At 42.7% G+C, this 25,311-nt stretch overlaps 4 protein-coding genes across 4 annotated transcripts; 2 read left to right on the top strand and 2 right to left on the bottom strand.

The window, feature by feature from the left end:
* Positions 1-397: 397 nt before the first annotated feature.
* Positions 398-4,187, top strand: LOC102298160 (UDP-N-acetylglucosamine transporter; the record flags this gene model as incomplete). The annotated part of the gene is given in 4 exon segments (XM_042227524.1): positions 398-516; positions 625-758; positions 1,466-1,794; positions 2,708-4,187. Coding segments are annotated over 3 exon segments (482 nt in total), but the record flags the coding sequence as incomplete, so codon positions are not given.
* fam78ba (family with sequence similarity 78 member Ba) lies at positions 2,707-9,304 on the bottom strand. The gene is made up of 3 exons (XM_005939406.3): positions 8,047-9,304; positions 7,529-7,808; positions 2,707-7,139 (listed from the first exon to the last, which is right to left on the bottom strand). Exons 1-3 carry the CDS (start codon positions 8,379-8,381, stop codon positions 6,897-6,899), a joined length of 858 nt encoding a protein of 285 aa, XP_005939468.1. The 5' UTR covers positions 8,382-9,304; the 3' UTR covers positions 2,707-6,896.
* Positions 9,305-9,395: 91 nt separating this feature from the next.
* On the top strand, positions 9,396-15,558 carry cmpk (cytidylate kinase). Its single transcript, XM_005939407.3, has 6 exons — positions 9,396-9,674; positions 10,840-10,986; positions 11,461-11,613; positions 11,952-12,028; positions 12,295-12,391; positions 15,047-15,558. Exons 1-6 carry the CDS (start codon positions 9,531-9,533, stop codon positions 15,086-15,088), a joined length of 660 nt encoding a protein of 219 aa, XP_005939469.1. The 5' UTR covers positions 9,396-9,530; the 3' UTR covers positions 15,089-15,558.
* A 2,391-nt stretch (positions 15,559-17,949) lies between these two features.
* Positions 17,950-23,173, bottom strand: LOC102297243 (B-cell lymphoma 6 protein). Its single transcript, XM_005939405.2, has 9 exons — positions 23,060-23,173; positions 21,380-21,551; positions 21,012-21,233; positions 20,115-20,921; positions 19,882-20,009; positions 19,596-19,763; positions 19,382-19,512; positions 19,140-19,277; positions 17,950-18,939 (listed from the first exon to the last, which is right to left on the bottom strand). Exons 1-9 carry the CDS (start codon positions 23,088-23,090, stop codon positions 18,796-18,798), a joined length of 1,941 nt encoding a protein of 646 aa, XP_005939467.1. The 5' UTR covers positions 23,091-23,173; the 3' UTR covers positions 17,950-18,795.
* Positions 23,174-25,311: the final 2,138 nt, after the last annotated feature.

The following is a 25,311-nucleotide window of genomic DNA, read 5'->3' as shown; positions in this document are numbered from 1 at the left end:
ATATATGTATATATATGTATATATATACATATATATATACATATACATATATATATACATATATACCTTTGTACAAGCACAACGTTAGACTGATTTGGTGATTTGGCAAGTAAAACTGTTCTTGGCATATGGATGTGAGTTTCTTGGGATATTTTGTTCTATGTGTATAACAATAAAGATTAAACAGAGGAGGTGCACATTCAAGGTGAGTTTATGGGCTGTATATTGATAAAACTTGATGGCATCTTAGGCCTGCAGTCTGCTTTAAGACAGCATGGCTATGGCTCATTTCCTTTTGTTCTTCTTGCCTTATATTGCTCCTTAGTTAAAACACCACCTTTGTCTTACTTGTCCCAGCAAGGACCTGATCTTTATCACTTTCTCTTGTCTCTTTCAGGTTTGTTCAGTTTTGTGTTTGGCTTGACAGGCATGGTGGTGTATGATGGCGAAAGCTTGAAGCAGGAGGGGATTTTCCAGGGATACAACACTATTACCTGCATAGTTGTCGTCTTACAGGTTGTGCCATCGTGTTTCACTACAGTACATCATTCGACTTCCATGAGTTTTATGGCAGTCTTTGTGGAGTTGTTCATGTCTGCCTTTGTGTTGTTTGCATGTCTTCAGGCTCTCGGCGGGCTGATCGTGGCTGTAGTCATTAAATATGCTGACAACATCCTCAAAGGATTTGCCACCTCTCTATCAATCATGGTGTCTACACTCATTTCGTATTTCCTGTTGAAGGACTTTAATCCCACAAGGTAAACACAAGCGCGCTTATGCACAATAAAAAAAATATTATTTTGCTAACACTTTATCAGTGGAAAACATGATATTCTTGAGGGTTTTTTTTTTTTTTTTTTAGATCTAGCAGCTTTACTACAGGCTGAAATACATTTAGGTCCTTAAGTTTCTGACAAAGAAACTTTGTTTGTAATTTTGCCTTTTGCCTCCACCACAGTCTATTTTACAGAAAACAATCATGATTTAAAATCCACTGTGGTGGTGTAACGAGGCGTGCTATTAAAAACTATTATTATCCAAAAACTTTTGGACCTACCTGTGTGTCAGCAATTGACACTGATTATCAGGAAACCAGTTAAAACAGAATCCAGATGTCTTTTAACAGTCACCTGACTGCGCTGACCACCTTCACATTTGTGGATTTTCATCAGGTTTTGTGTTGATTAAAAAATAGTTCTTCAATCACAAACTCCAGTTTAGCGTTTTTGGTTTTAACTAATAAAAATCTGCCTTATTTTAATACTAATCAGCAAGTCTTTGCTTCCAAACATGTTAAACTGTGCAGTGAAATGTTTTTGCCCCCTTCCTGATTTTGTAGTTTTTTGCATATTTGTTAAATTTAGATGTTTCAGATCATCAAACGAATTTTAGAATTAGAAAAGATAAGCCAAGTAAATAACTGGGTTAGTTATTAAAACGTAATAAGTGGTTGTGCCGCCTTCAGCAGAAGCAATCTGCAAGGACTGCAAGACATGGTGATGCCGCATAAGCCGAGAAACCTTGAGCTTCAGGGCATAAACTCATGGCCGGAGATTCTTCTTCAGGATTTTATGGTACAGAGCAGAATTCATGGTTCCATCAGGGAACAGCAAGTTGTCCAATTCCTGAAGCAGAAAAACAGCCCCCGAACATCACCACCACCATGTTTGACTGCTGGTATGAAATTCTTTTAGGAGATGCATGTAACAGGAATGAAAGCTTCCAAGAAGTTCACCTTTCGTCTCGTCAGAGAATATTTTCTAAAAAGTCTTGGGAGTCATTAAGATATTTTTGGTAAATATAATATGAGTCTTTGTGTTCTTTTGGCCAGCACTGGTTCTTGCCTTAGACTCTCACACTGATGCTATTTTTGCACAGTCTCTTTTATGTTGTTCACTTGTGGAGTGACTTTAAGTCAGACAAGTTAGGCCTGCAGTTCTTTTTGACCAGGGGTAGGCTACTCCGGGCCTCAAGTGTCGGTGTCCTGCACGTTTTAGATGTGTCCTTGATCCAACACAGCTGATTTAAATGGCTAAATTACCCCCTCAACATGTCTTGAAGTTCTCCAGAGGCCGGCACTAAACTAATCATTAAAACCTGCAGGACACCAGCACTTGAGGCCTGGAGTTGTTTAACTCTGCTTTAGATGGTCTTCTAGGTTCATTTGTGACCGTTGATCATCTTGGAGTAATTTTGGTAGGATAGCTGCTGCTGAGAAGATTCACCACTGTTGTAAGTTTTCTGCATTTGTGGATAATGATTCTCACCGTGGTTCACTGAAGTTCTAAAGCCTTAGAAATGGCTTTGTAACCCCTTTCCAGACTAATAGATGACTTTTTGAGATCTTTTAGCCTACTTCACTTCACCATCCAGCTTCTGTTTAAGGGATTTCTCAATTCAGCTGGTCTGGCAGTAATCAGGCCTGCGTGTGATGAATGTACTGAACATGTCAGCTTTCCAAAAACAATGTGGAAAATCAGAATTAAGTCACGTCATAACATAACAAGAAAGAAATCCTGAAGAGGGCAACTACTGTTTCGCTATCTTCTAATCAGCAGCAATGTTTTTGAAAGGCACTGTATTCAAAATCTTGGCAAAGCTCCACACAGAACTAGTAATAGTAACAGTGATAACTGTCATACACACAAGTTGCCTCACGTGTTGTGCTTCCAACTTAATGCATTTTCTTTTTCTCTGTGTCTCTCAGCGTATTTTTTCTAGGTGCAGTGCTGGTTATTGCTGCCACATTTCTTTACGGCTATGAGCAGAAACCTGCCAGCAGCAGCACCAACAAAGTGTAATCAGAGACCTGCGTGAATTGTGGCTCTACGAACTGTGACCAGGAATTTGCCACATGAACAATTTCTTTACAGAAAAAGTAAAGACAAGTTACTGGGAAATACAGTCTTTTGGAAGTGGGCCTTCTCTGAAAAAGAACATCTAACAAAATGGATGTTAGCAGTGACTCATGTGAAAGCTATTGTTTTGAGCATGTCAGGTAAACTTAACACTACAGAAAAGCAAACGGCGTAAGGCGAACAGGAGGACATGATAAGCAAACCTTATCCTTGCTGGCAAACTAATGTGAAACTAGTTCACGTGTGTCAGTATTAGAACTGTGACATTCCACCTCAGGAGGTACAGATGCTACATTTAAGCTTTGGGTTGCTAAAGAATTGTAATTTTAAAATGATCACGTCTTTTGAAGAAGTGGCACATAATTTTAGTGCAAATGGAAAGTCCAGCCATCCATTCACTTCCGCTTATCCTTTTCAGGGTCGCGGGGGCAAATGGAAAGTGTTTCTTTAGATATCAGCAGAGAAGTTTTGAAAAAGCACAACAGCATATTGCACTTACTAGCACGTGCACGTGCTAAAATAATAATAACAAAGGAGCGCGTCGTATCAGATTTTTATAATCTGTCTGGATCCTCCACCACATTGCAAAGGTGCTCTACTGGAGGCTGTTTGAGTACAGCGAGCTCTCATGTTCAAACAAACAGTTTGACATGATTTGCGCTTCATGATAGGGTCGATTATCCTGTTGGAAGCATCAGAAGATGGGTCGTAAAGGGATAGACAGGTTTAGCAACAATACTCAGGGCTGTCATACATACAAGGGCTTGTGTTCTGCTTAAAGCGTGCCAGGAAAATACCTCTAAAACTATCATGTATTAACTGTAACCCCAGTTTCTTAGCTGACAGCAGGTTCGATGTGTTATGCATTCAGAGATGCTCTTCTCCCTACCTTGACTGTAACAAGTGTTTATTCGAGTCGCTGTTGTCTTCCTGTCATTTCAAAGCAGTCTGATCATTCTCCTCTGAACTCAACAAGGCATTTTCACTACTGTGCACAGTTTTCTTACCTGTTTGGATCATTCTTTATGAACTGTAGAGATAGTTGTGTGTAAAAATAGACCAGCAGTTTCTGAATTACTCAGACCAGCCTGTGCAAAGTCAATGAAATCACTGTACTTCCACATTCTCACACTCAGTTTTCAGCATCTCATCCTGAATATGTCTACATGTCCTAATGAGCAGAGTTGCTGCGATGTGATTGGATGATCGTAGATATCCAATGAGCAGTCTGACAGGTGTACCTAATGAAGCTGCCGCTGAGTGTACGCTTAAGATGGGTTACATTTAACATATTCCAGACACTGCCAAGCACGTAGAAAAATTAAAACATGTTGCAAAGCGGTCAGACTGACTTCATCTTTTTTTGTTGTTTTTTTTGTTTCATACAGAACAACATAGATATGGCAAACAATAAAGAACCTCAGTCATAAACCAGATGTTACATGCTGGATAAGACAGATAACGTCTTCGTTCAGAAACAAACAAACAAACCAAAGCATATATTGTAAATCACAAAGAAAAAACATTTGGGCACTTTGGGACCTTTCGTAAACTTTCTATAAGTCAGTCATTTAGTCTGTTTAAATAACCAGTTCTTGCCGTCCATGTGGTGTTCAGTTTGTTTTGAAGGGGCAAAAACATTTTTATTTCCTATGCTTGAACATTTTTTCTGAAAGGGCAAAAGAGCTGTTTGTATTATCAGTACGAGGAGCTCGTGTGGTTTTTGTTTGTGTGTTTTCTTTCTTTGACATTAGTGGGAGGTTTTCTAAGTAATAATAAAAACATTGTTTTGGGAACGAAAGAACTCTGATAAGAAATACTGTGTATTCATTTACAAAGCAAACGGGAGGCGAATCCTTGACAGCACTTCCATCTAGTGGTGGAAGGAGGAGTAAACGTGCTGCAAAGAGGAGGGGTTACCTCTGTCCAAAGATGCTGAATGTCCTTTTTTCCCTTTTTTAAAAAAAATAAGAGATGAAATTTCACATAAAACTGAAACGACTGCTTTGACCTTGCTACTCACAGTCTGAACATGTATATCAAAAGCGCTCGTTTTAGGGTTATTTAAATTCAGAAAAACAAAAAGAAAAGCTCTTTATGTAACAACAAATGAATAAATTAAACTCTTTTTTTTATGCTGAAACAACCAGCGCTGCCTTGATCTCATCTTACATCAAAGTCTACCTGCGTCTGTGTGTGTGTGTGAGCGCCCCCACACATACACTCTCTCTAATCCTCGCACACAGATGTCGGCACACCCATGAATATTTTGAACAGTTCTTTTCGTTTTCTTTCTTTTTCTTTTTTTTCAGTTCCAGTTGCAGTGCACTCAGGAAAACCAAACCGGTCTCTATAGCAACAGATGGCTGAATGAGCCGAGGTGCTGTGACCAATGAAGATACACTGAATTAATATGACCTATTTTAACCTCTGTGTACTTTTTAATTGGTAGCAACAATCATTTTTATTCAACATTGATCCCAGCAGATAAAAGCAGCATAAAATAAGATGGCAGGGCGTTGGTGGGAGAACTCATTTAGCCTATTTTCCTGTTAATTTTGCAGTGTTTCCAGCAGTTTTACTCCAGACACAGACAATGTTTGCATAGTTGTGGATCTCAGAAAGGATTTGTGACTTCGGTATGGCCCTAGTCTGCGTGTATGAGGTGTGCAGCCAGGGGAGAAAAGAGAGCGGGCATATGGGAAGGTGAGGCGTGAACCTGGAGAGAAGCACAGATGGAAGATGAGTCATGTGACTTGTGCAGAGTGGCAGGCAGGGACCTGGACGGAGGCCCAGGACGGGCCGTGGCCACGACGCAGTGACGGTCTTCATCTGCGTGTTTATCTGCAGAAATCTGCCGGACAAATAATCAGTATGACGTCACAGAAGCAGTGCCGGCACGGATCCAAATAAAACCCATTTTTAAAATGGTGTCGGGCTTAGTTTCACACCGGCAAAACCATCACGGGTACATTTCTATTCCCTGGATTGTAGTGCAACATCAAATGTAGCCTCGGGACAGTTTGGCCTCGCTCCACCTGTGATATATGTGCCGACTGCTATCGCCTTCTTGTTTCAAATCTGTTGTCCGGCACTGCTCCAAGTCATTTACGCTGCACTTATTGAACGCATAGCTGACATTATTTATTTAAGGTAGCAACAGATCTGGCTCATCCCTCAGACAAATCTGACACCCATCCAAAAAAAAACAAAACAAAAAACAAAACAGCATCAGCTGCACAACTGAGGCAAGAAACTATGCTGGGTGCGTACGTTTGGTGTATTAGCAGAACTCAAGTGAAAACTACAGCAGGCTGTTTTTTTTTCTCTTCTCCCAGACTTTTATGCCAAGTGGGTGCTGTTGTTACAATCTGGTCGATGTACGAGTTTATTCTTCACCTAAAAAGATTTGTATAATACTTTGTCTCTTTTAAATGATCTGTATACATCCTTTAATACTGAGATTGCTGAAGGCCTTTGTTGGCACTGATGAGGTTTACCAGCCCTCTGTATTTTTTGTTTTCTTTTTGGCTGACTTTTCAATCAAAATGTCTTCAGGTAACAAGTTATACAAAACAAATGCTATTCGAAAGTTCTCCAAGGAGAGGTTTTTTTTGTGTGTTCCTCTCATTCTCATGCAATAGGGTCTACATAAGGATGCAGGATGCAGTTCTTGTTGTGGTCTAATACCTCTGCGATACATCTAAAAACAGCTTTTCCTTCTCAGCTAAAAGGCAGGCATAACTCTATATTCCAGTCCAAAGCATGTGAGGGGGTTCAAACAAGCTTTGATGCAGCTCCAGGTCCTTGACAAATAGTTTGCTGTGGACTTCTTGTGCTACGTCAGATCCCAGATGTAATATCCGTACCGGCTAATTGCGATAGTCCATTTGAATCATTCAGGAAGAAGAAGCCACGGAGGGGTGGAGGGGGGGGCAACCATCGGGCTTACTTTCCTATCCATTTACACCCCCCTCTACTTCTTTTTTTTCCAAAAGGGAACAATCATATTTTTGTGTGTGCAAACATTTCACTCTCTTATTTTGGCGGTATGACGACGAGCGGCGCCCCTCTCCGCGGCCTCCACATTAGCACTTGGGCATCGTTGGCGTTCGGCCTCCCCAGCGCGTTGGGAGGGATGGGTTCCTGGTAGTTGAGGATGTGCGGTTGCTCCTGGTAGGGGCGGCCCACCAGTGAGGCCCGAGAGCCCAGCGGCATGTCTGGATCCACGGCGATATCCACCCGCATCCGCCACCGCACCGTCTGCAACACTATACGCTCCTGGAAGAGGAGACAGAGCCATCGTGTTAATATGGTCGATGTGCTTGCTGATGATCTTTTAAGACCAAGCTGCTGACACAAAACTAAAACAGCCGTGCTTTCCTCGTGTTCTTTAATAAAATATCTCTTTCAAAAGACAACACATCCTGATTCACATGTTGTGCTGGACTGACTTCTGATGCCGCTGCTACATCAGGAGAGTTGAAGGTAATGATGAGATATTTTGTAACTTTACACCAGACTGGGAAAGTGCAGGAGAAAGTGATTACATCATAGCCAGTGTGAAATGGGAGAGTGGTTTCTGAAGATATACGGCTGTTTTTCTCCCCCCTCCCCCCATCTTATCGTGATGTGGGAACAAAGGCGGGATCGCTGTGTTTCGGGCGTACCTTCGTGACAGAGTTCATGGCCACCAACCAGGTGATGAAACTCTGGTCCCTGGTGATGTGGGTCAGCATGGGTGTGTTGCTGTTGCTGATGGGGACAGCCCAGGTCACACTGGGGTAGAAGTTGTCGTTCATGCTGACCGTCAGACGGGACGGTTTGGATGTAGGGCCGGTGAGGGTGACCGTCTCTGTGGTGTTGCCGTACCAGGGGTAGCTGACACCATCCGAGTCACTGATGGCCTTGACCCGACCCTCTCGCAGTTCTGGTAACTCCCAGCTGGACCTGCAGCAGCGGACAAAAGAGGACACAGAGAAGCAGAGGATGAGAGGCTTTGTTTTTGTGTGTGTGTGTGTGTGTGTGTGTGTGTGTGTGTGTGTGTGTGTGTGTGTGTGTGTGTGTGTGTCTGGCAGTGCCAGGTACAGGGTTTTGGTCTAGATGTGTGTGTGTGAGAGAATCACATGCACACCTTAGAGGCCCACAGTAAGCAAGAGAGGTTTGATGGCGTCTTCTACACACTTACATGCCAATATCGCCGTAGGTATTGTAGAACTCCATCTGGGTGCAAGCTTGGATCCAGCCCACCACCCAGGTTTCGTTGCGGGGCACTGGTGGCATCACGACTCCCGCTGAGGCCCTGAAGTAAGGTGTCTTGTAGCGGAGCACAATCGGTGAGTTCTCCTCAATGATGGTGGGACACTGGTCAATAGAGGCGGACACCTCATACACTACAATGTTCTCCCGTCTGATGCGGGGCTTGCATGCGATGCTCTGAATACAGCCCATAGTGCAGGCGACAAGCAGAATGAGCAAAGCCAGAGAAGACGGGAGCCGATGATACCTGGCCAGTATGCACATCAGTCCCCTCAGGGTTCCACCCTTGCCTCAAGAGCAGATCTAATCCTTTAATTGCACATAATCACTGATTGGATAAAGGAAGAAAGGGGCGAGAAGAAGAAGAAAAAAAGCTAGGGGAATAAGCAACAGTCACCATTGATGAAAAATGAAAACTTCCACCATAATATCTTTAGGATGATATGGAGGTGAGACAGCAGTGTTGACTTGGGGGGAAGTATCGCAGATCTTCGCAGCCTCCTCCCCCCGGTCTGCCTGCTGACTGCCGCACTGCCCTTGGCGCTCGTCCCCAGAAACTGCAATCCGGCCTCCCCTGGGCTGCTGCTGCTGCCTCTCCGCCGAGCGTCCGCAGGCTCCTGTGTTCCCCGTCGTGTCCGCACGTCCGGCCGCACGTCGGTGCCCCTTGATCCTGCTGCTCTGCTCCCGGCTCTGCGCTGTCATGTCAAGTGGCGACAGGGCAGCCAGGTGCGTCAGAGGAGGAGGGGGTCTGGATGCCTTTTGTTTGCTCGGCTTTTCCTGTACTAGCCCTACATTCGCGAGGCGCCCTCACAAGCCAAAATCGGGGGTCCTCATCACTTTAAGCCCGCCATGAAAAGGAAGCTTCAGTAAAAAACGAGCGAGGACGATGTCTTACGAAAGCGAGCCACCGGGGCCGCAGAGGGTTATTTTAATGTTTCTCTTTTTTTTTTCCTTTCCTCGCAGCGAGTTTCCATTCTTGGGGATGCATGAATGGTGCAATATGAATGGAGGCAGCGAGGCGGCATAAACGTGCAGGCGGGGAAACAGCGACTATACCGTCAGGCTATCGATCTCGTTGTTGCCGCTCAGCCTCACGGGCCGGAGAGCATCCTCTTCCCGCGGAGGGTCGAGTTGTTCGGTTTCGAGGTGCTGATGCTGTGTGGAGGTAGAGGAGGGAGGGGCGTCACCCGACCTCTGCATTGAAAAAAAAAATAACAAGTGCACGCGGGCGTGTCTACGAGCATGCGTCACGCTAGAGTGGGACGCCATTGGTGGATTTGCTCGATAGCGGAAGTAGTGTCGTTTGACATCAACTCTCACTGACACGCATACACCGGCCAGCTCGGCTTATTAATACTATCATTATATATCCATACTTCGCCGGGTTGTACCCGCAGCCGGTGGCGCTAGTTTATGATCGGCCGTTTGTTCGGTAACTTGTCGCAGAAGGTCCCGAGTTTGCTGTACCGGGTGTCGCTGGTGATGAAGCCGCAGGTTGTATTCGTGCTGGGCGGGCCTGGCGCCGGCAAAGGAACTCAGTGCTCCAAAATCGTGGAGGTATGAGAGAAAGGGCAATGAAAACGGCCCTCTTCATCGAGCAGGGTTGTGAATGACGTGGTGCAAATGTGGTTCAGGGGGATATGCCTCTTTTTTTTTATTGTTGCGACTTCAGTAGGATCTTTTATTATAGGATAGTATCCCAGTTTTCTGTCACTTCCGGTTGTCCTCTAAAACGAACCTGTGCGTTAGCCAGGCAGCTAGCTTGTTCACCTCACAGGATATCCAGATTAAGTGCCGAAAGAGAAGCAGGAGCTATATTTTAATATATTTATTTCTTCAAGGAGACTCGATGACAATAATTCTTCACAATTGAGTGAGAGCAGCAAAGAATAAGGTATTTGTGGAGTCCTGCGACTGGATGAATGGGCTAAATAATACCTGTTTATGTAGGATAGGATGATAGCACTGAAGAAAAGTCAATACACTATCTGTGCAGATGGGGTTATGTAATGTCAGTGCGAGTCTGGAGTGCACTTGGCCACACTAGCCTTGACTTTGAACGATCAGAAACAAATAATGACATAGACATAGACAGGTATTGGACAAGGAACTAATCACCCCATCCTGCTGATAAGGCAAGGCACACGTCAACACATGTCAGGAATGTAGTAAGAAAACATTTTTTAAAAGAATCAAAGTATCGGGGGAAAGAGGCTGTTGTATATTACTGGAAGTTTTCTTTAACCCATAATTTATTTGTTCAGTCGGGCCAGAACAAAAAGTTATTTTATTTATTTCATCAGATCATCCTGAAAGTCAGCAAAGCAAAGCCAGGACTCGTAATGAGGCTGCTGCTTTGATGTTTGTCTGAAGCTCCTGAAGCTGCAGCTCTACTGGGGGCCGCCGTGGATTCTTTGATGTGTGTTTGGCAGACACAGCTTCTTTGAGAGAGAGACTTTATAGCTACCCTTGTTCACGGATGTTACTGGGTGTTGGCTGCCATGCTTCAAGTGCAGCGATCGGGCCTTGTGGCAGCTAGAGGCATAGAGGCTCCTTTCATTCAGGACTGACTCTTTTTTTTCTGCTCAGCCTGCGAGTTAGAAAGATTTATGCTGTCTGTAAAGGCTGTCGCAGTGTTCACAGAAATGTACACACCTGGAAAATAGTTTTCGATTCTCATCACTGTTACTTGATTCAATTTAGAAATTTGTGTGTTTCTTAGAGTTATGGCTACACCCATTTGTCAGCTGGGGATTTACTCAGGGAAGAGCGAGCCAGAGAAGAGTCAGAGTTTGGACAGCTCATTGCCAACTACATCAAAGAGGGCAAAATCGTCCCAGTGGAGATCACCATCAACTTACTCAGGAAGGTGTGTATTCAATACAGGTTGTAAATCTGGTTCGCCTAGAAAGAAAATCCTGCAGGTCAGACCTGTTTTCAACTACACTTTTACACTATTTGTTCAAACAAAAGAATTCTACAAAACTGAGTTTTAACTTTTAATATTTAAATTTTTCTCCAAAACCCTGAATTTGATTCTGACATTTTAGTCATTTGAATGTAATGTGAATGATTTCTTTCTGTTTATCATTCAGGTTATACTGCTTTGTTTTTCTAAACTAAAGAGACAAAAAATGTATTTTAAGTTGTATGTTAGATACCTTCTGCTAGAGTTTACTGGTAGTGTTTCAGAATCACTTTCTTGGATGACTGTGGTCTGTTTGCTGCACTGAGAGACTAATTTTAATTTTAAGTATGTCAGCATCATGATATGAACTGTTACAGATGCAAAAAAAAATCTCAAATGCAAAATATTTCCTGTTTGTTCTTCCCGTTTTGTTAGGCCATGGAAGCGACGATGAAGGAAAACGAGAATAAGTTCCGGTTTCTCATCGATGGTTTCCCCCGAAACGAGGACAACCTTCAGGGGTGGAATAGTGTCATGGATGGAAAAGCTGATGTTAAATTTGTGCTTTTCTTTGACTGCAGCAATGAGGTAAGTCATGGACCTTTTATTGTCCATTTCACAGCAGGGATTGCTGTTTAAATGAGGATACAGAGAAATCATTTAACATTTATTTGCTTCATTCTCATCTTCTGTATTGCTACCACCTGCTGAAGTAGAGTGATGTCAAATTGTTGTGTAGTCACCCACAAAACTAAAGTGTAAAAAGAGCATGTTCTTACACCTGGCAAATCATCTTAAGTTTTTAGATTTCAGTGGGGAAAAAACATCCTGGAATTAAAAGTACTTTTGGTGGAAATGTGGTTCTGCTGTGCTGAGCTGATGTTTTGCGAGTTATTTTGCACTGATTTTGACTCTTCTGTCTGCAGGTTTGCATCAACAGATGTCTAGAAAGAGGAAAGAGCAGTGGACGAACAGATGACAACAGGGAGAGCCTGGAGAAAAGGTGCAGTTCTCTACTGAGGAACTAATATCTGGAGTCAGACCTTTAATCTGTTTTAATTTAATAATATACCACTGAGTCGTCCATTTCCTGTGTTCGTTTTTTCCCCTCTATAGGAAAAACATGCATGTCTGATCACTATAGATTTGTCTGCCCCATTTAACTTACTGGTAGATACCTGCACAAATGTTTTTGACCTAATTTATGTCTGCTTGGAGTCCCTTGTGTCATCTGACCCCGATAACATGCCATATTTTTCTTCATTGCAGAATCCAAACCTACCTGCAGTCTACACGACCAATCATTGATCTGTATGAGAAACAAGGCAAAGTGCACACTATAGATGCTTCTCGCTCAGTGGATGAGGTGCGTAAACGGCGTCGACTGCAGGAAAACATTCAAGAATGCCTCCCATAGAGGCCAGTTAAGGCCAGTTAAGGCAAACAAGCCCTGCTATATGAGAGAGATTATGTGAAGAATGCTACTTACAGTCCCCCATCATGCACCCAGGATGTTTTCAAGTTGTAATTTTTCACATTTTAGATCGAATGCTGTTGGGATTGTCGGGGGGAACTGGTAGTTTGGGCAAACGGGTATTTTGACAGGTTTTCGTGCCAAGGCTGCCATCATATGGTGGTTGTGATGTTCAGTAAATCCACCAATCTCCCTTTCAGGCTCATTTCCTTGTGCACCTCTGCATCACTATTTTTAGATAAGGCCTCTTCTGCAGTTTCACATTGGGCCCAAAGCTGCCCAGAGAAAATCATCGCTGATGATGATGAGAGCTTATCTCATCACTTCTCACTCAACTTTTCAGAGGAGGAATCTTTCATCCCAGCGTTTTCTATTCTCCTGTCGTTAACATTTAACACTGTCTCACAGCAGTTCATGAAATAGTCATGACCTTTAGTCTACTAATTCATTTCCCTAGACACAAATCTTACACTTTTTTCACGCACGCACAAATTTCCAAACAGTGTTTTGGTGTACCCGTGTCCATGCGCACAAAATGACCTTTTTCCACTTTTAAAAGTGGAAGAAGAAAAAAGTGCTGGAGCAAGTTATTTGTTATTTCTCATGCTACAAACCCAAATCTGAGTCACACTAATCAGAGAGTTTAAGACATTTTAGGGTTTTTTTTTAATAACTAATTTTTTTTTAGAATTATTTGAATATACATTAGCCCTTTGACAGACTGGCCACCTGTCCTGGGTTTACCTGGCATGTCTGTCATTTACTGCATCCAAAGATTTGTTACCCATGTGACATCATCCACTTTTATCTGCTACTCGGACACACTTGACGGACATCCAGCACTCATCGCAGACACAAAAGTGCCCATAAAATGACTTGTGGTGTGCCCCAAGGGTCAGTTTTAGGCCCTGTACTTTTTAATTTGTATATGCTCCCTCTTGGCGGTGTCATCAGGAGGCATGGAGTGAACTTCCACACTTACGCTGATGTTGTACATCTCCGTGTCTCCTGATGACACCAGACCAATGGATGCCCTTTTTAACTGTATTTTAGATATAAGATCTTGGATGGCAGAAAACTTTTTACAGCTTAACCAGGACAAAACTGAAGTTTTAATCGTCGGTCCTGAGGCTCAGAGAGTCTAAATTACAGGCATTTTCACTATGTCCTTCGCTACAAGTGAAAAACCTGGGTGTTATTTTCGACTCTGAGCTTGGTTTTATCCCACATATTAAACATGTAACCAAAATTGGATTCTATCATCTGAAAAATATAGCCAGAGTCCCGCCTATTCTCTCTTGGGCCAACATGGAGATGCTGATGCATGCTTTTATTACCAGTCGCATTGATTACTGTAATGCCCTGCTCTCTGGTCTTCCTAAAAGGAATATTTCAACTTTGCAACTTTTACAAAACCCGGCAGCTCGTGTGCTGACGAAGACCAGAGGGCGGGCCCACATTACACCGGTTTTAGAATCGCTGCACTGGCTCCCCGTGTGTTTCAGGATCGATTTTAAAGTTCTTTTATTGGTTTTTAAATGTCTTAATGGTTTTGGGCCTTCTTATCTCTCAGATCTGCTTTTACCATATGAACCCTCGCGGACCCTGAGGTCCTCTGGTGCTGGCCTTTTGATTGTCCCTAAAGTCAGGACACATACTCACAGAGAGGCAGCTTTTCAGTGGTATGGTCCTCGTCTGTGGAACAGCCTGCCGGAGGAGCTCAGGGCCGCAGAGAACGTACATGTTTTTAAGAACAGGCTCAAGACCCACCTTTTTAATTTAGCTTTTACTTAGCGTTTATTTATTCTATGTTATCCTGTTATTCTATTTATATTATTAAATTAGGTTCTACATAATATTTATTGTATTTTATCTTTTTATTCTGTATATACTCTTATTAGGTCATATCTCCAGTGTTTCCTCGGAGGGCGCTCTCTGCACCGGGGTTGTGATCGACCGTGGCTGCTGTGGCTCTTCTCAGCCTGGCTGGGGGCTTCTTTGCCTCCCTCCTGCTGTGTGCCCAGCCTGGAGGCTGCAGTCTGTGACTGGCTCCCGGTGCAGACGGCTCCCTGTGATAGTGTTCCCTCACCTGGCTCATGTGTGCCCAGCCTAATTTTGCCCAATTTTACTTTTCGAGTGTGTGTGTGTGTGAGTGTGTGTGTGTGTGTGTGTGTGTGGCGTGTATCCATGACCGCTTATGTTAATGAGAGTGTGGGGAGTGAAATGGAGGGCGGGATGGGGTGGGCTGCTTTTAACCATGTAAAGCACTTTGTGCTGCATTTCTGTATGAAAAGTGCTTTATAAATAAAGATAGATTGATTGATTGATTGATTGATTGATTGATTGATTGATTGATTGGAGTATTCGGAACAGCCGCTCAGGCATGTCAAAGAGGCGACCTTTACTGGATTTCCAGTTTTTATTGAGTTTTTGTTGCACCTGTCATTTAAAAACAGTAATACATATCCACGGACGGCGAGATAAGCTTCACCTGCAGCTCTTCCAGTAGTTCAGGCTTTCTAACACGTTGCTTTTTGTCTATTCCAGGTGTTCGCTGATGTGAAAGCCATCCTAGACAAAGAGGGTTGAGTTTCGCCAACTGCCAACATTCATTTATCTTTTATATTTCTTTTTATCAACTGCATTTACACTATAATAAGTTTATATGTTCATTCATATGACTTTTTACATTTGGTTAATTTTGACTTTGTAAACGCTGTACTGTTTATTTGTGAGGATGTAAAATGTGTATGAATGTGGAGGTAGCAATGGCAAGCGGCTACTTGTGATGAACTAGTTATTATTCAGAAGAGCTCACAGTGTAGTCTTTCCTCATAGTCTGAGGCCTCAGCTTAGAGACACACTTCTTTTGTCAAAGGCACTCGCAGCACTGAAAGTCTAAGAAAAACTGTACGTATGACAAATGTTTTCAGGGGCATTGATAGAAGCTATCTCGCTCTTGATAAAAAATGTTTGATCTGATGACAAGGAAGGAGTTAAGTCTGTACTGAACCACATATAGCCTCTCTGCCATCCAAATAAAATGAATACAACATCCATCTCATGTTTACTGGACAGCACTACAGCATGAACACTCGCTTTTGTGCCGTGTGTCAGTATCTGCTACATGTTCCTGTGATAAGCTTCAATTTGACGATGAATGCCCACATTATTATTCCAGAACGCGCGTCATCACGCCTATGCGAGCTGGGATTAGTGATAGTGAAAATGAAGATTAGGTGAAGTTAAGTATGCGCTGTGTACGTTTTTAAGTTCTTTTAAAAGTGCCGTCTCTTTTGTGTTACCTCTGTCGACACCGCAGTGGATTTTAAAACCAATCAATATGTGACTGAAATGCTGGGTTCAAAGTAAAGCACATAGTTTTAAATACAAGAATTGTTTTTAGTACTTGGATGAAAATACTGTAGAACAAATGGATAAATATGTTTTCCCCTTGAGACCCTCTCCAAGGCCTTTGCTGCAGCTGCCTTCAGTTACTGCTTGATTGCGAGTTTGTCCTTAATAACTGAAAAACATCATCTGCTGGGTTGAAAATCAGGTGACTGACTTGACCATTGAAGAATATCTGATTTCTTTACCTTAAGAAACTCTTTGAGTTACTTTGGCAGAATGCTTCTGAGTCATCATCCATTTCAAACGCTGCCTGGTGAGTTTGAAAGAATTAACCAAAATGGTCCCTGGCAGCTCACACAATAGTGTTGTCTATACAATATTTGTCTGAATCTGCGCAGAGAGTATAGCCCTGAACACTTTGTTTTTCATCCTGCTGCTTCTATCAGCAGTCACATCATCATAAACACTAGTGAGCCGGTTCCACTGGCAGCCATTCATCCGCATGTCACAATACTGCCTCCACATATAATGAGGTGAGCTTCAGATCAGATGAGCCGTTTCTCCCCTTCTCCACACGTCTCTCTTCCCATCATTCTGGTACAAGTTCATCTTGGTTTCATCTGTCCAAAGATTCTCTGATGTTTTCTGGAAAAGTCTAATCTGGCTTTCTTGTTCTTGAGTGTAACCAGTAGTTTCAGCCTCGCTGTAAACCCTCTGTATTGACATCCGTGAAGGTTCCTCATGATTGTAGACCTCAACAATGATACACTCATCTCCTCAAGAGTTTTCTTGACTTGGTTAAATACGCCCAATTACAGCGTCGTTCACTTTAATCAACATTTCTTTTTGACATTCATCATATCGTGAGTTTCAATAAAAAGATACCAAATGCATGGAATAATCATGAAACTGGCGTCACCAGGCCAGGAAACTGCACCTCCAGTTAATTTTAAGCCTCTGAATGTGGCTGTAATTCCTGATTAGACCCCTTGGATTAAAGATGAAAGTCTACACTTTTATTTAAAATTATATGCCACCTTTGTGACGGTGAACAGATGCAAAACTTTTTTTTTAAAAAAGCGTCATTGTCCACCAGTGTATGTATCTGACTGGATGTAGTTTGTAGACAAGCCACAGCTCCTCGTTTCCATCCTAATAAACCAGCAGGTGGCGCCAAACATCACAGTATATGCTCGGTGAAGTGCAATTTCCATAATATGTCTGTTTTAATATGTCATAAAGAAAAGCTGATGAAGTAAATAAAAATAAAGAAATAAAAGAAAAGAAAAAAAAACTAGTTTGTGTTATTGTTTGGAATTTCACTAACTGAGTAAAAACATAGAAAAGGGTGCTGGCAGCGTTTGTCCTGTGATATTTCTGGAGCTTTGTCTTTTAATTGTTTATCTTTTACTGAACTGATGTAGTAATCAAAGCGTGTGCGTCTCTGTCAGTAAGAAGAATATGTACCTTCAAATGTACATACATATCTCAGCATTTCATTTAGCCATTGCATTGTTGGTCTTCATAGGAACTGATTCCCTCCATCACTGATTTTTTTAAAACAAATATAAGCTGACAACAAAGACTAAGGAAGAGCCAGAGATGAGGTTTGATATATACTCTACATTTCCCACATGTCTACAATATTCAGTTATGAATTTTAAATGCTGGGATGACTCATTGCTCGAATCATGTTTCTTAAAAATAATGAAAACAAATGCTGCATTGTGTGCTATATAATAAACATTTTATTTTTGTGTTTGTAATAAAATCTGTAGTTACAGACATTTGCTTACATATTACTAATATTCCTGAGTGTTTTAGCTTGAGGCCTGGTGTCTGCATTTAAAGAGCTACACATTACAGAACAGAAGCTTTCAAAAAAAACAGTACCTTGACATGCTTTCACATAATAACAGGGCAAAGTACCAAATGCGAAACGGGAAATGCATCACAGAAGCAGTTCACTGCAGCAGTCGTATTGTTGACAGTAAAATGCCTTAATGGGCAGTCAGAGAAAGCAGCTAGCAGAAACGTGTGACTGTAAGGCACTAATGATTCAACTGGTTAGTCCGATTGAACTATGACACACAAGGTAAAAAGATTATCAAAGTTTAATGATCCTGCTGAGAAAAACGGATCAATGCAGCACCAAATGCAAAAGAATTCAGCCAAGAAAAATAAAAAATATATATATAAATAAGAATGCAAGTGCTGAGAACTGATTTTAACAAGCTTTTTTGACATGTTAAGTAGAAATACGTGAATAAAAGTAAGAAAATATATGAATTACAGCATCATGTGCATGTGCAAAACAACAACATTAAACCAGAAATGAAAAGGGAAAACTGTACAATACAATAAAAACATTTGCTTAAATGACTGACGAGCTATGCTTATTGCAATAAGTACCACAACCTATGACACAACAAAACAACAATTCCTGGTGTTACTGACAGTCAGTAAAGCTTACTGCATTAAGAAAAATGTAAATATATTCGTACTCTGCCAGCAGATGGCAATCTTAAAATATATATATTATCTTATTTACAGGCAAGCCTTGGCAAACAAACAAATAACAGCGTAAGACTGCAAAAGACCACATTAATGGGCGAAGTCATATCTACAGCTGAAGCACAAGTGTAACAGTGATTCTCAATGCGTACAAAAAGGAGGGCTGTCCTTCAATTCAGACACTGTGTTGAGTGATTTGCCAAAAAAGAAATTTTAAATTCACATTAAAAAAAAAAAGTACATTCTGTCGTTAAACATTCACAAAGAACTTACATAAAGTATGTGCATCACGTACAAATACGTAAAGGGCAACACAAATTCCTGGTTGTGTTTAGAAAAAAAATAGAATTTTTGACGGCATACCGGCTGGTGAAAGAAAAAAGTTGGGGGGTTTTTTTGGGGGGGGGAGATGAAGGTCTGCAGCACGCTCAGCAGGAGTTCGCCAGGCCTGTAAGGATGTTGCCGGGAGACCCGCGATACTGAGCCTTGGTGTTAGTGACGGCCCCGTGCTTCTGTCGCAGGTGAAGCCTCAGCTGACTCTTGTGTCTGAAGTGGAGGTCACATTTTTCACACTAAAGTAAAGGAGAAATAAAAGCATTATTTAGAATCCTTGTTTATAAATGGACAGCTCAGATCAGCTAGCTCTTTCGAGGATTACCAGTCAGGAATTATAACTATTGACAGGCATATGGATCACCAGCATGATGGGATTACTCTGTTTTTAGCCAGCAGACACGTTGGATAAAGAGGGGAGGGTGACTAGGAAGCTTACATGATAAGGCTTCTCTCCAGTATGAATGCGCATGTGGCTCTTGAGTGTCTGAAGGTGACGAAAGTGCGTTCCGCAGATCTCACAAGGGTACGGTTTCTCCCCCGTGTGAATTAACACATGTGCACGAAGGTGGGCCACCTGCGGGAGAAAATGACTAATGTTAATAATGAGGCTACACTTGAAATTTTTCATAAAGATGAGAAGGTGGGGTTTTTTTTTGGGGGGGGGGTTCTTCTCCTCACCTGGACGAATCGGGACCCACACGTTTCGCACTTGTATGGCTTTTCTCCAGAGTGGATACGAGTATGAGTCTTGAGATTGGCTGGCCGGTTAAACTGAGCTCCGCAGATGTTGCAGTGGTATGGCTTTGCACCTGGAGGTTAAGGAAAGCAGGTGAATACAACAACTCCCTTCCTTGAGTTCTGAAAATGAGGCAGAGCCTGCAGTGACTCTTACCTGTGTGAACAGTCTTATGGCTGGCCAGGTTGCCCTTGTAGCGGAAGGCAGCCTGGCAGCAGTCACACTTGTATGGCTTGTCACTGTGGACCTGGGCCATGTGCTCTTTGAGAGAATCTTCGTCTGAGAACTTTGAGTCGCACCCGTTGCAGATGTAACTGTTGTTTTCTGCAAAAAGAAGTAGAAATAAATGAAAATGTGACTAACAATGACACAAAATCAGATCAAAAGGCTTCTTAGAGCTTAAAGACAAGCTAACAGTTTAATATTTGTGCGTTCCTCTTACCACAGCTGGAGGTGGAATAATCCGAGTGTAGCTTGGTGGAGTCATCTTTGCTGTATGAGTCAGGAGACAGGTGGCCTGCTTCCATACACTGAGGGCTGTCGCAGCCACATGTGGAGCATCTGTTGTTGCTGCAATGAGGAAGACGAGCAACATTAGTATGAAGTTACTTTAAGCTCCTTAACGTCATAAAGCGCTGATTTCACATTAGATCTGTCTGTGAGCTGCACTTTTACCTGACACTGCTGCAGCTTGTGCTGTCCACACTCTGAGACCTGGGACTTTCTTCTTGATGGTCACCAGCTCCTTCTTCTGCCTGGACATCGCTGTGTCCTCCTGCCTCACTGCTCTTGCCAGGGCTTGGTGTAGGGGGCATGGCGCCGGTAGCATTAGCGTTGTTTCCTTGAGCCTCCTTTTCATTCCCATCCGAAGTCTGGTTCATAACGATGAACTTGTACTTCTTCCAGTTGCGGGCCTTCATATCTTTGGGGCAGTCTGATTGCCACTTGAGGCTCATGCTTGCATTTCTGCTGCTGCTCGACTCAGTGGGTGAGTTTGGCTGGCAGTCAGATCTAAGGGGGCTCTGGGGGCTGCAAATGACACCTTTGCTAAAGCCTGGGGACGTTCTTACACAGTTGGTTTGTGGGTGCTGAATGCTGTCTTCCTCCATTGGAGGAACAGGTCCTTGAAAGCTGCTGTGAGCTACTGCCGGGCGGATGATACTGGGGAGGTAACCGACATGGGATGGGAGTGAGTGGGATATAATGGCATTGGACTCATTGTGAGCCATGTTGGTGGTGGGTACTAGTGAGCATCTAATGTTCGGAGAACCTTCTAATTTCTCAGCAGCAATACAGACGTCACCATAGACGTGATAGGAGCCAGACGTGTTGATCCCCCTGAAAACACTGGGCATGTAGCCTCTGGACTCGTGAGGAAGGGGCATGTTTGGTGTACAGTTGTTTACATAGTCGGGCCTTAAAGCAGAGATTTCTTCAGCCAGATGTAATGAGTTCCTCTGTATCTCTTCACTCTGCACGCTCCTGTAAAAACACATTCATCTCTAAGTCAGATCTCTTTAGTTTTTCCCCCAAGACAAGGCATTTTCTTTTATTTATTTTTTAGGTTTTTACCTGGACTTAATGAATCTGTGGCAAGTGTTGGCCACGTGTTCCATCTGGAGGTAGATGGCTGTATTCAGGGTGGTCACGACCACAGTGTCGTTAAGGTTCAGACAGGATGTGTACATGAAATCTAGAAGGATGGAGAAAGCCTTGGGGTCTACTTTGGGGTCTAAGCTGATGGCACTGAGGTTTGCATTCTCAGGATCCATGAACACGGAATAAAAGAAGCCACTGTAAAACAGAAAGAGAGATAGTTTGGTATGAGCTACGAAACCAAATTTCCCAATTCCAACTTATTCACTATAAATAATGACATAGTAGTTACATATATAGTCTTGTGTTGGTGAACTCGAGTCAGATCTTTTGACAGTGTATACCTGCAAGCCACCAGGATGGCCTTGTGAGCTCGGAAAAGCTGTCCGTCCACCTGTATGGACACATCGGTGAGGATGTTCCTGCTGCGCAGGCGGTTGAAGTTGAGCAGGACGTCGCCTGCATGGCGTGTGAACTGAATGCAGTCGTCTGCAGTCGTGGCCATGCTGTCATAACCTGTGCAAAAGTTGTAAAGGGTGTGATCAATATGGAAAACTCTACAACTGACCCACTGTGGGCTGAATGTAGGAAGAAAAAACAAACAAGGTGAAAATAAAGTTACACGATTTTATTGGTATGAACGTTTCAATTATTCCACAAATAAAAACCTGGCGTGACAGAAATTTTTAATTGGTTCAAAACATGCTGCTGCTGTTCAGTATGAGCCACGTAGCTTCAAAACAAACTTCAAACCAAAACAGTAACAACGTTAGGACAAAAGGAGGCGCCATTGCAAAGAGAAACGCAAATAAGGGAGGCTCACTAAACCTTTACAGCCCTGCTCTGACAATAATTGAGCCTATATGACGGTGATATTACAGAGTACAACCTCTAATCAGCATTTCAACATATTATGGAAAACAGCCGCACTGCTTCACTGGGTCAATGTCTACACAAGCTTCTGTCAAGTTGCAGCAAATCTTGACCGCGGGAAATAAAGCGCAAACATAAAACAGTAAAACCGGTGACTTAGTGTGTCCGTGTCGCAAGTGTTTAACTCGTCTCGTCTTTCCGCTGCAGCGGCACAGCGTGTGGACAAACACAGCAAACTATCTGCTGGCAGCCCACAGTCCGTGAGCGCGTTTGACGTTGAGCACATTCCGTCCCGGCTGCTCAGATTAGGTTGCCAGCGCGCACAGAGAGGTTTCCTGTTCCCCGATTTAACTGCAATTCATCTCCTTTAACCCATTAACATTCACTCCCCCTCACCCCACCCAAACAGTTGTTTCTAAACCTTCGCAGTTTCAGACTAAACCGAGGCGGCATGATTTCGTAGGATGTGATTTCAAGGAGTGGCGGCTGAGTAGTCTCGCTGCTGTGCGTTAAAGCCGAGCAGGTCAGCGCGAGCCCTGTCAAGTATGGAAATACTACTCAGCTGTCATGTCCGAAGGGCTGTCGCGAAGTTTCGTAATATGTTTTCATGGTGTTTAAACACCGATTGCGGAGTTAGAACTGATGGTTTACGAATCAAAGATCAAAAAAAGTAGTCGGCTCAGTTTGAAGGGCACAATTAAACAAGTGAAAATAGTGTCGACAAAAGAAATACGCAGAGGAAATCTAGATGTTGACTGAACTAGTCCGACCGGTCCTGTTGCGCCACTGTTTCCCGGTTGATATGTAACCTCGATCATGTGAAAGGGTGGTATCAACTAAACAGCTTTCTAAAAATAATAATAAATAATAACACAATAAGACAAACAGGCCTCGTGAGCTGGAATAAACACATAAAAGGAAAGTTTAAGACCGTCTTTACTAACTATCCCATCTGAACAGCTACCACGGCTCACATCGTTTACTTCACTCCTGGCTAACGGAGCCATAAAACCTTCGCAATAATGAAAATAAGTGGCACAGAAATTAAAGGAGAAAGAAAGACATAGAGGCGAGGAAGCCACACGAGCATCTGCTACTTCTCTACACTTCTGAGGGTAATGCTGAGAAAATAGGAAGGGAAAAAAAGTCACCTTGTAAAAGTTTCCTCGAAACTCTGTGCATCACTAGTTCTGAGAATCCAGTTCTGAGAATCCAGTTCTAAGAAACAGAGCGGCTCAATTCTCGGAATTTCAACACAGGGCCGTACCATCCTCCGAGCAGCGGAGGAGCTGCTCTCCGCCGCCGGCGGCCTTTCAGCCGTGGGCCCGCAGCACTGCGGGGAGTAACCGACATTTGATCAATAAACGCCGGGATTAAAACACAGCTGTGGGGTTATTAAAGCCCGTGTCAAAAATCGCAATTTTTAATGTGTTTTTTATTTCCCGTCTGACTTCGCATCCCCCGCGAAGTGGATCAGTCCAAGTACAAGGTCAGCTGACCGAGTTATAAATACCGAGGGGAACATGAGCGCCTGCTGTAGCTCTAAAACCCTCCCTTACGCCTAAGAAGAGTTTAGATGTCATCTTACACCCAAATAATTCAAACGCTAATAGCGGCTTACTTGTTTTGTTGTTGTTTTTAACACGTGGGTTTCATTTCACACTCGGCTTGCCCTAAAAATGCCTTTCCATCGCTGGTTAAACTCGATTAAGATCACTTCAAACTGAAGCATTTTCTTTTGATCTAGTAGAAAAGTTCTACTGATTATTTGTTCATGTGTTAGAGATCATAACCAAAACGCGATCTCACATCATACACACATTTTGTGTGAAGAATCGCACAAACACTGCCTACTATAAAGGCCTACTTTAGTGTCACACATGGGCTGTCTAAAGCGATGCATGTGCATGTGTACAGCCCTCAACTCTCCACAAGGCTGAGATACACTCGTCTGTGTTCCAACCACTTCCTGTCTCACCATCAGCAGCTGCATTTTAATCTGGTTTACACTCAGAACACCCCGGGGACTAATCGATGAGTCAACAGATCTTGAACTAATTGATAATTATTGTGCAACAAAGTTCCTGAATAGGTCCTGAACTGTTTTGAAAGTCTGAAGATATTAACGTCACGGTATGAAAATTATGAACAGACTGCGGTAAAGTTTATGGCATGTTCCTAGATGCACATGCACTTCACTAATGGCTCACCCCCGATTAACTCAGTGCAATCTGCAACTCATTATCTGCTTCCTTGTACCAGATATTTGTTATTGTTTTTGTCCTCCTTTAGGTGCGGAGATAGTTTACTTATTAGTGAGAGCTCGGGATTATATGTACACAATAATCTGCTTTCTAACCTGTTCACACCAACAAATATCGCATTTCTCCCCGAGCATTAAACTTCATCTGGGATGTAGGGAGAAGGATATTATATAAATAACATAGTGCATGAACTTTGAGTTGTACTCATTCCTTCTTGAATGAAAACACCATCAACCCTACACAGGTCACAAGTCTGTCACACGATTACAACATAGAGCCAGACAGCCATTCACAATTACTGTCAGTTCAAAATCATCAATTAATCTAACATTCATGTGGGAGGAAGTACAGAGAGAACCCGCACAGGTTCTCTCTCTTGCAACAACAGGATATACATGCAAACTCTGCACAGAGTTTGCATGTATATCATCAGGGGGTCCTTTTGTCCCTCTGTGGGGGGTCACTCCCACTAGGTTTATATCTGGGACTCTCCACCATTTGACCTTAGAACTGAAGAAGCTTCTCGGATGAGAGGTGAAACGTCTTCAAGCAACTTAAAGAAGTCCAGACGCTTTTCTTTGCAAGCTCCTTTGACTACGATGACCTGGATGACTGAGAACCTTCACAGACACACAGAGAGGGAATGTTAGCTGGTGGATTCAAACAAAGGACCGTCTTACTATTAGGAAATAGTGCTTCCCAGAATGGCCATAATCCACTTTTATTATCCACACCTTCAGTCACTTTTACCGTACGTCCAGTGTCAGCACTGCTCTGTTTGCATAGGTATTAAAACACTTCAGCTTGATAAACTAGCTGCCAGCAAATCCAAAGTAAATGGTGCAGAAAACATCATCAAAGCCACATTTTACATGTAGTACATTTTAACTGATTGTTTATTTTCTTTTAATGTCACATATGACCAATCTTATATTGTTAAATGAAAAATGCTTCTAAAACACAACTAACAATGCAAAACAGAAACAATAAATTGTCAGACTGATTTTTTTTTCAGTCTCTCCTCTGCAGTTTAGTGTTTCTAAATTAAAGCTCATCAGGTGGCTATGGCAACAAAGTGCTCTATTTCTAGTTGTTTTCACTGTCGATGTTTTTCCCCCAGTGGTTATCTTTAGGTGCAA

The sequence above is a fragment of the Haplochromis burtoni genome, unplaced genomic scaffold, assembly GCF_018398535.1.
Source record: "Haplochromis burtoni strain Fernald_Lab_line unplaced genomic scaffold, NCSU_Asbu1 Contig_266, whole genome shotgun sequence".
NCBI classification, from domain to species: domain Eukaryota; kingdom Metazoa; phylum Chordata; class Actinopteri; order Cichliformes; family Cichlidae; genus Haplochromis; species Haplochromis burtoni.
The sequence above is the reverse complement of the archived record's forward strand: the minus strand, read 5'-3'. Positions and strand labels throughout refer to the sequence as shown.

What these genes read in the sequence shown, in the direction of transcription:
- fam78ba (XM_005939406.3), bottom strand. Translation starts at nt 8,381, where the DNA reads ATGTGCATACTGGCCAGGTATCATCGGCTCCCGTCTTCTCTGGCTTTG. An exon ending in ACCTACGGCGATATTGGCAT is followed by an intron (nt 7,809 to 8,046) that starts GTAAGTGTGTAG and finishes CCGCTGCTGCAG; the next exon opens with GTCCAGCTGGGAGTTACCAG. An exon ending in CCATGAACTCTGTCACGAAG is followed by an intron (nt 7,140 to 7,528) that starts GTACGCCCGAAA and finishes CTCCTCTTCCAG; the next exon opens with GAGCGTATAGTGTTGCAGAC.
- LOC102297243 (XM_005939405.2), bottom strand. Translation starts at nt 23,090, where the DNA reads ATGCACAGAGTTTCGAGGAAACTTTTACAAG. An exon ending in GCCATCCTGGTGGCTTGCAG is followed by an intron (nt 21,234 to 21,379) that starts GTATACACTGTC and finishes TCTGTTTTACAG; the next exon opens with TGGCTTCTTTTATTCCGTGT. An exon ending in CTGGAGAGAAGCCTTATCAT is followed by an intron (nt 18,940 to 19,139) that starts GTAAGCTTCCTA and finishes CCTTTACTTTAG; the next exon opens with TGTGAAAAATGTGACCTCCA.
- cmpk (XM_005939407.3), top strand. Translation starts at nt 9,531, where the DNA reads ATGATCGGCCGTTTGTTCGGTAACTTGTCGCAGAAGGTCCCGAGTTTG. An exon ending in AGTGCTCCAAAATCGTGGAG is followed by an intron (nt 9,675 to 10,839) that starts GTATGAGAGAAA and finishes TGTGTTTCTTAG; the next exon opens with AGTTATGGCTACACCCATTT. An exon ending in AGGGAGAGCCTGGAGAAAAG is followed by an intron (nt 12,029 to 12,294) that starts GTGCAGTTCTCT and finishes TCTTCATTGCAG; the next exon opens with AATCCAAACCTACCTGCAGT.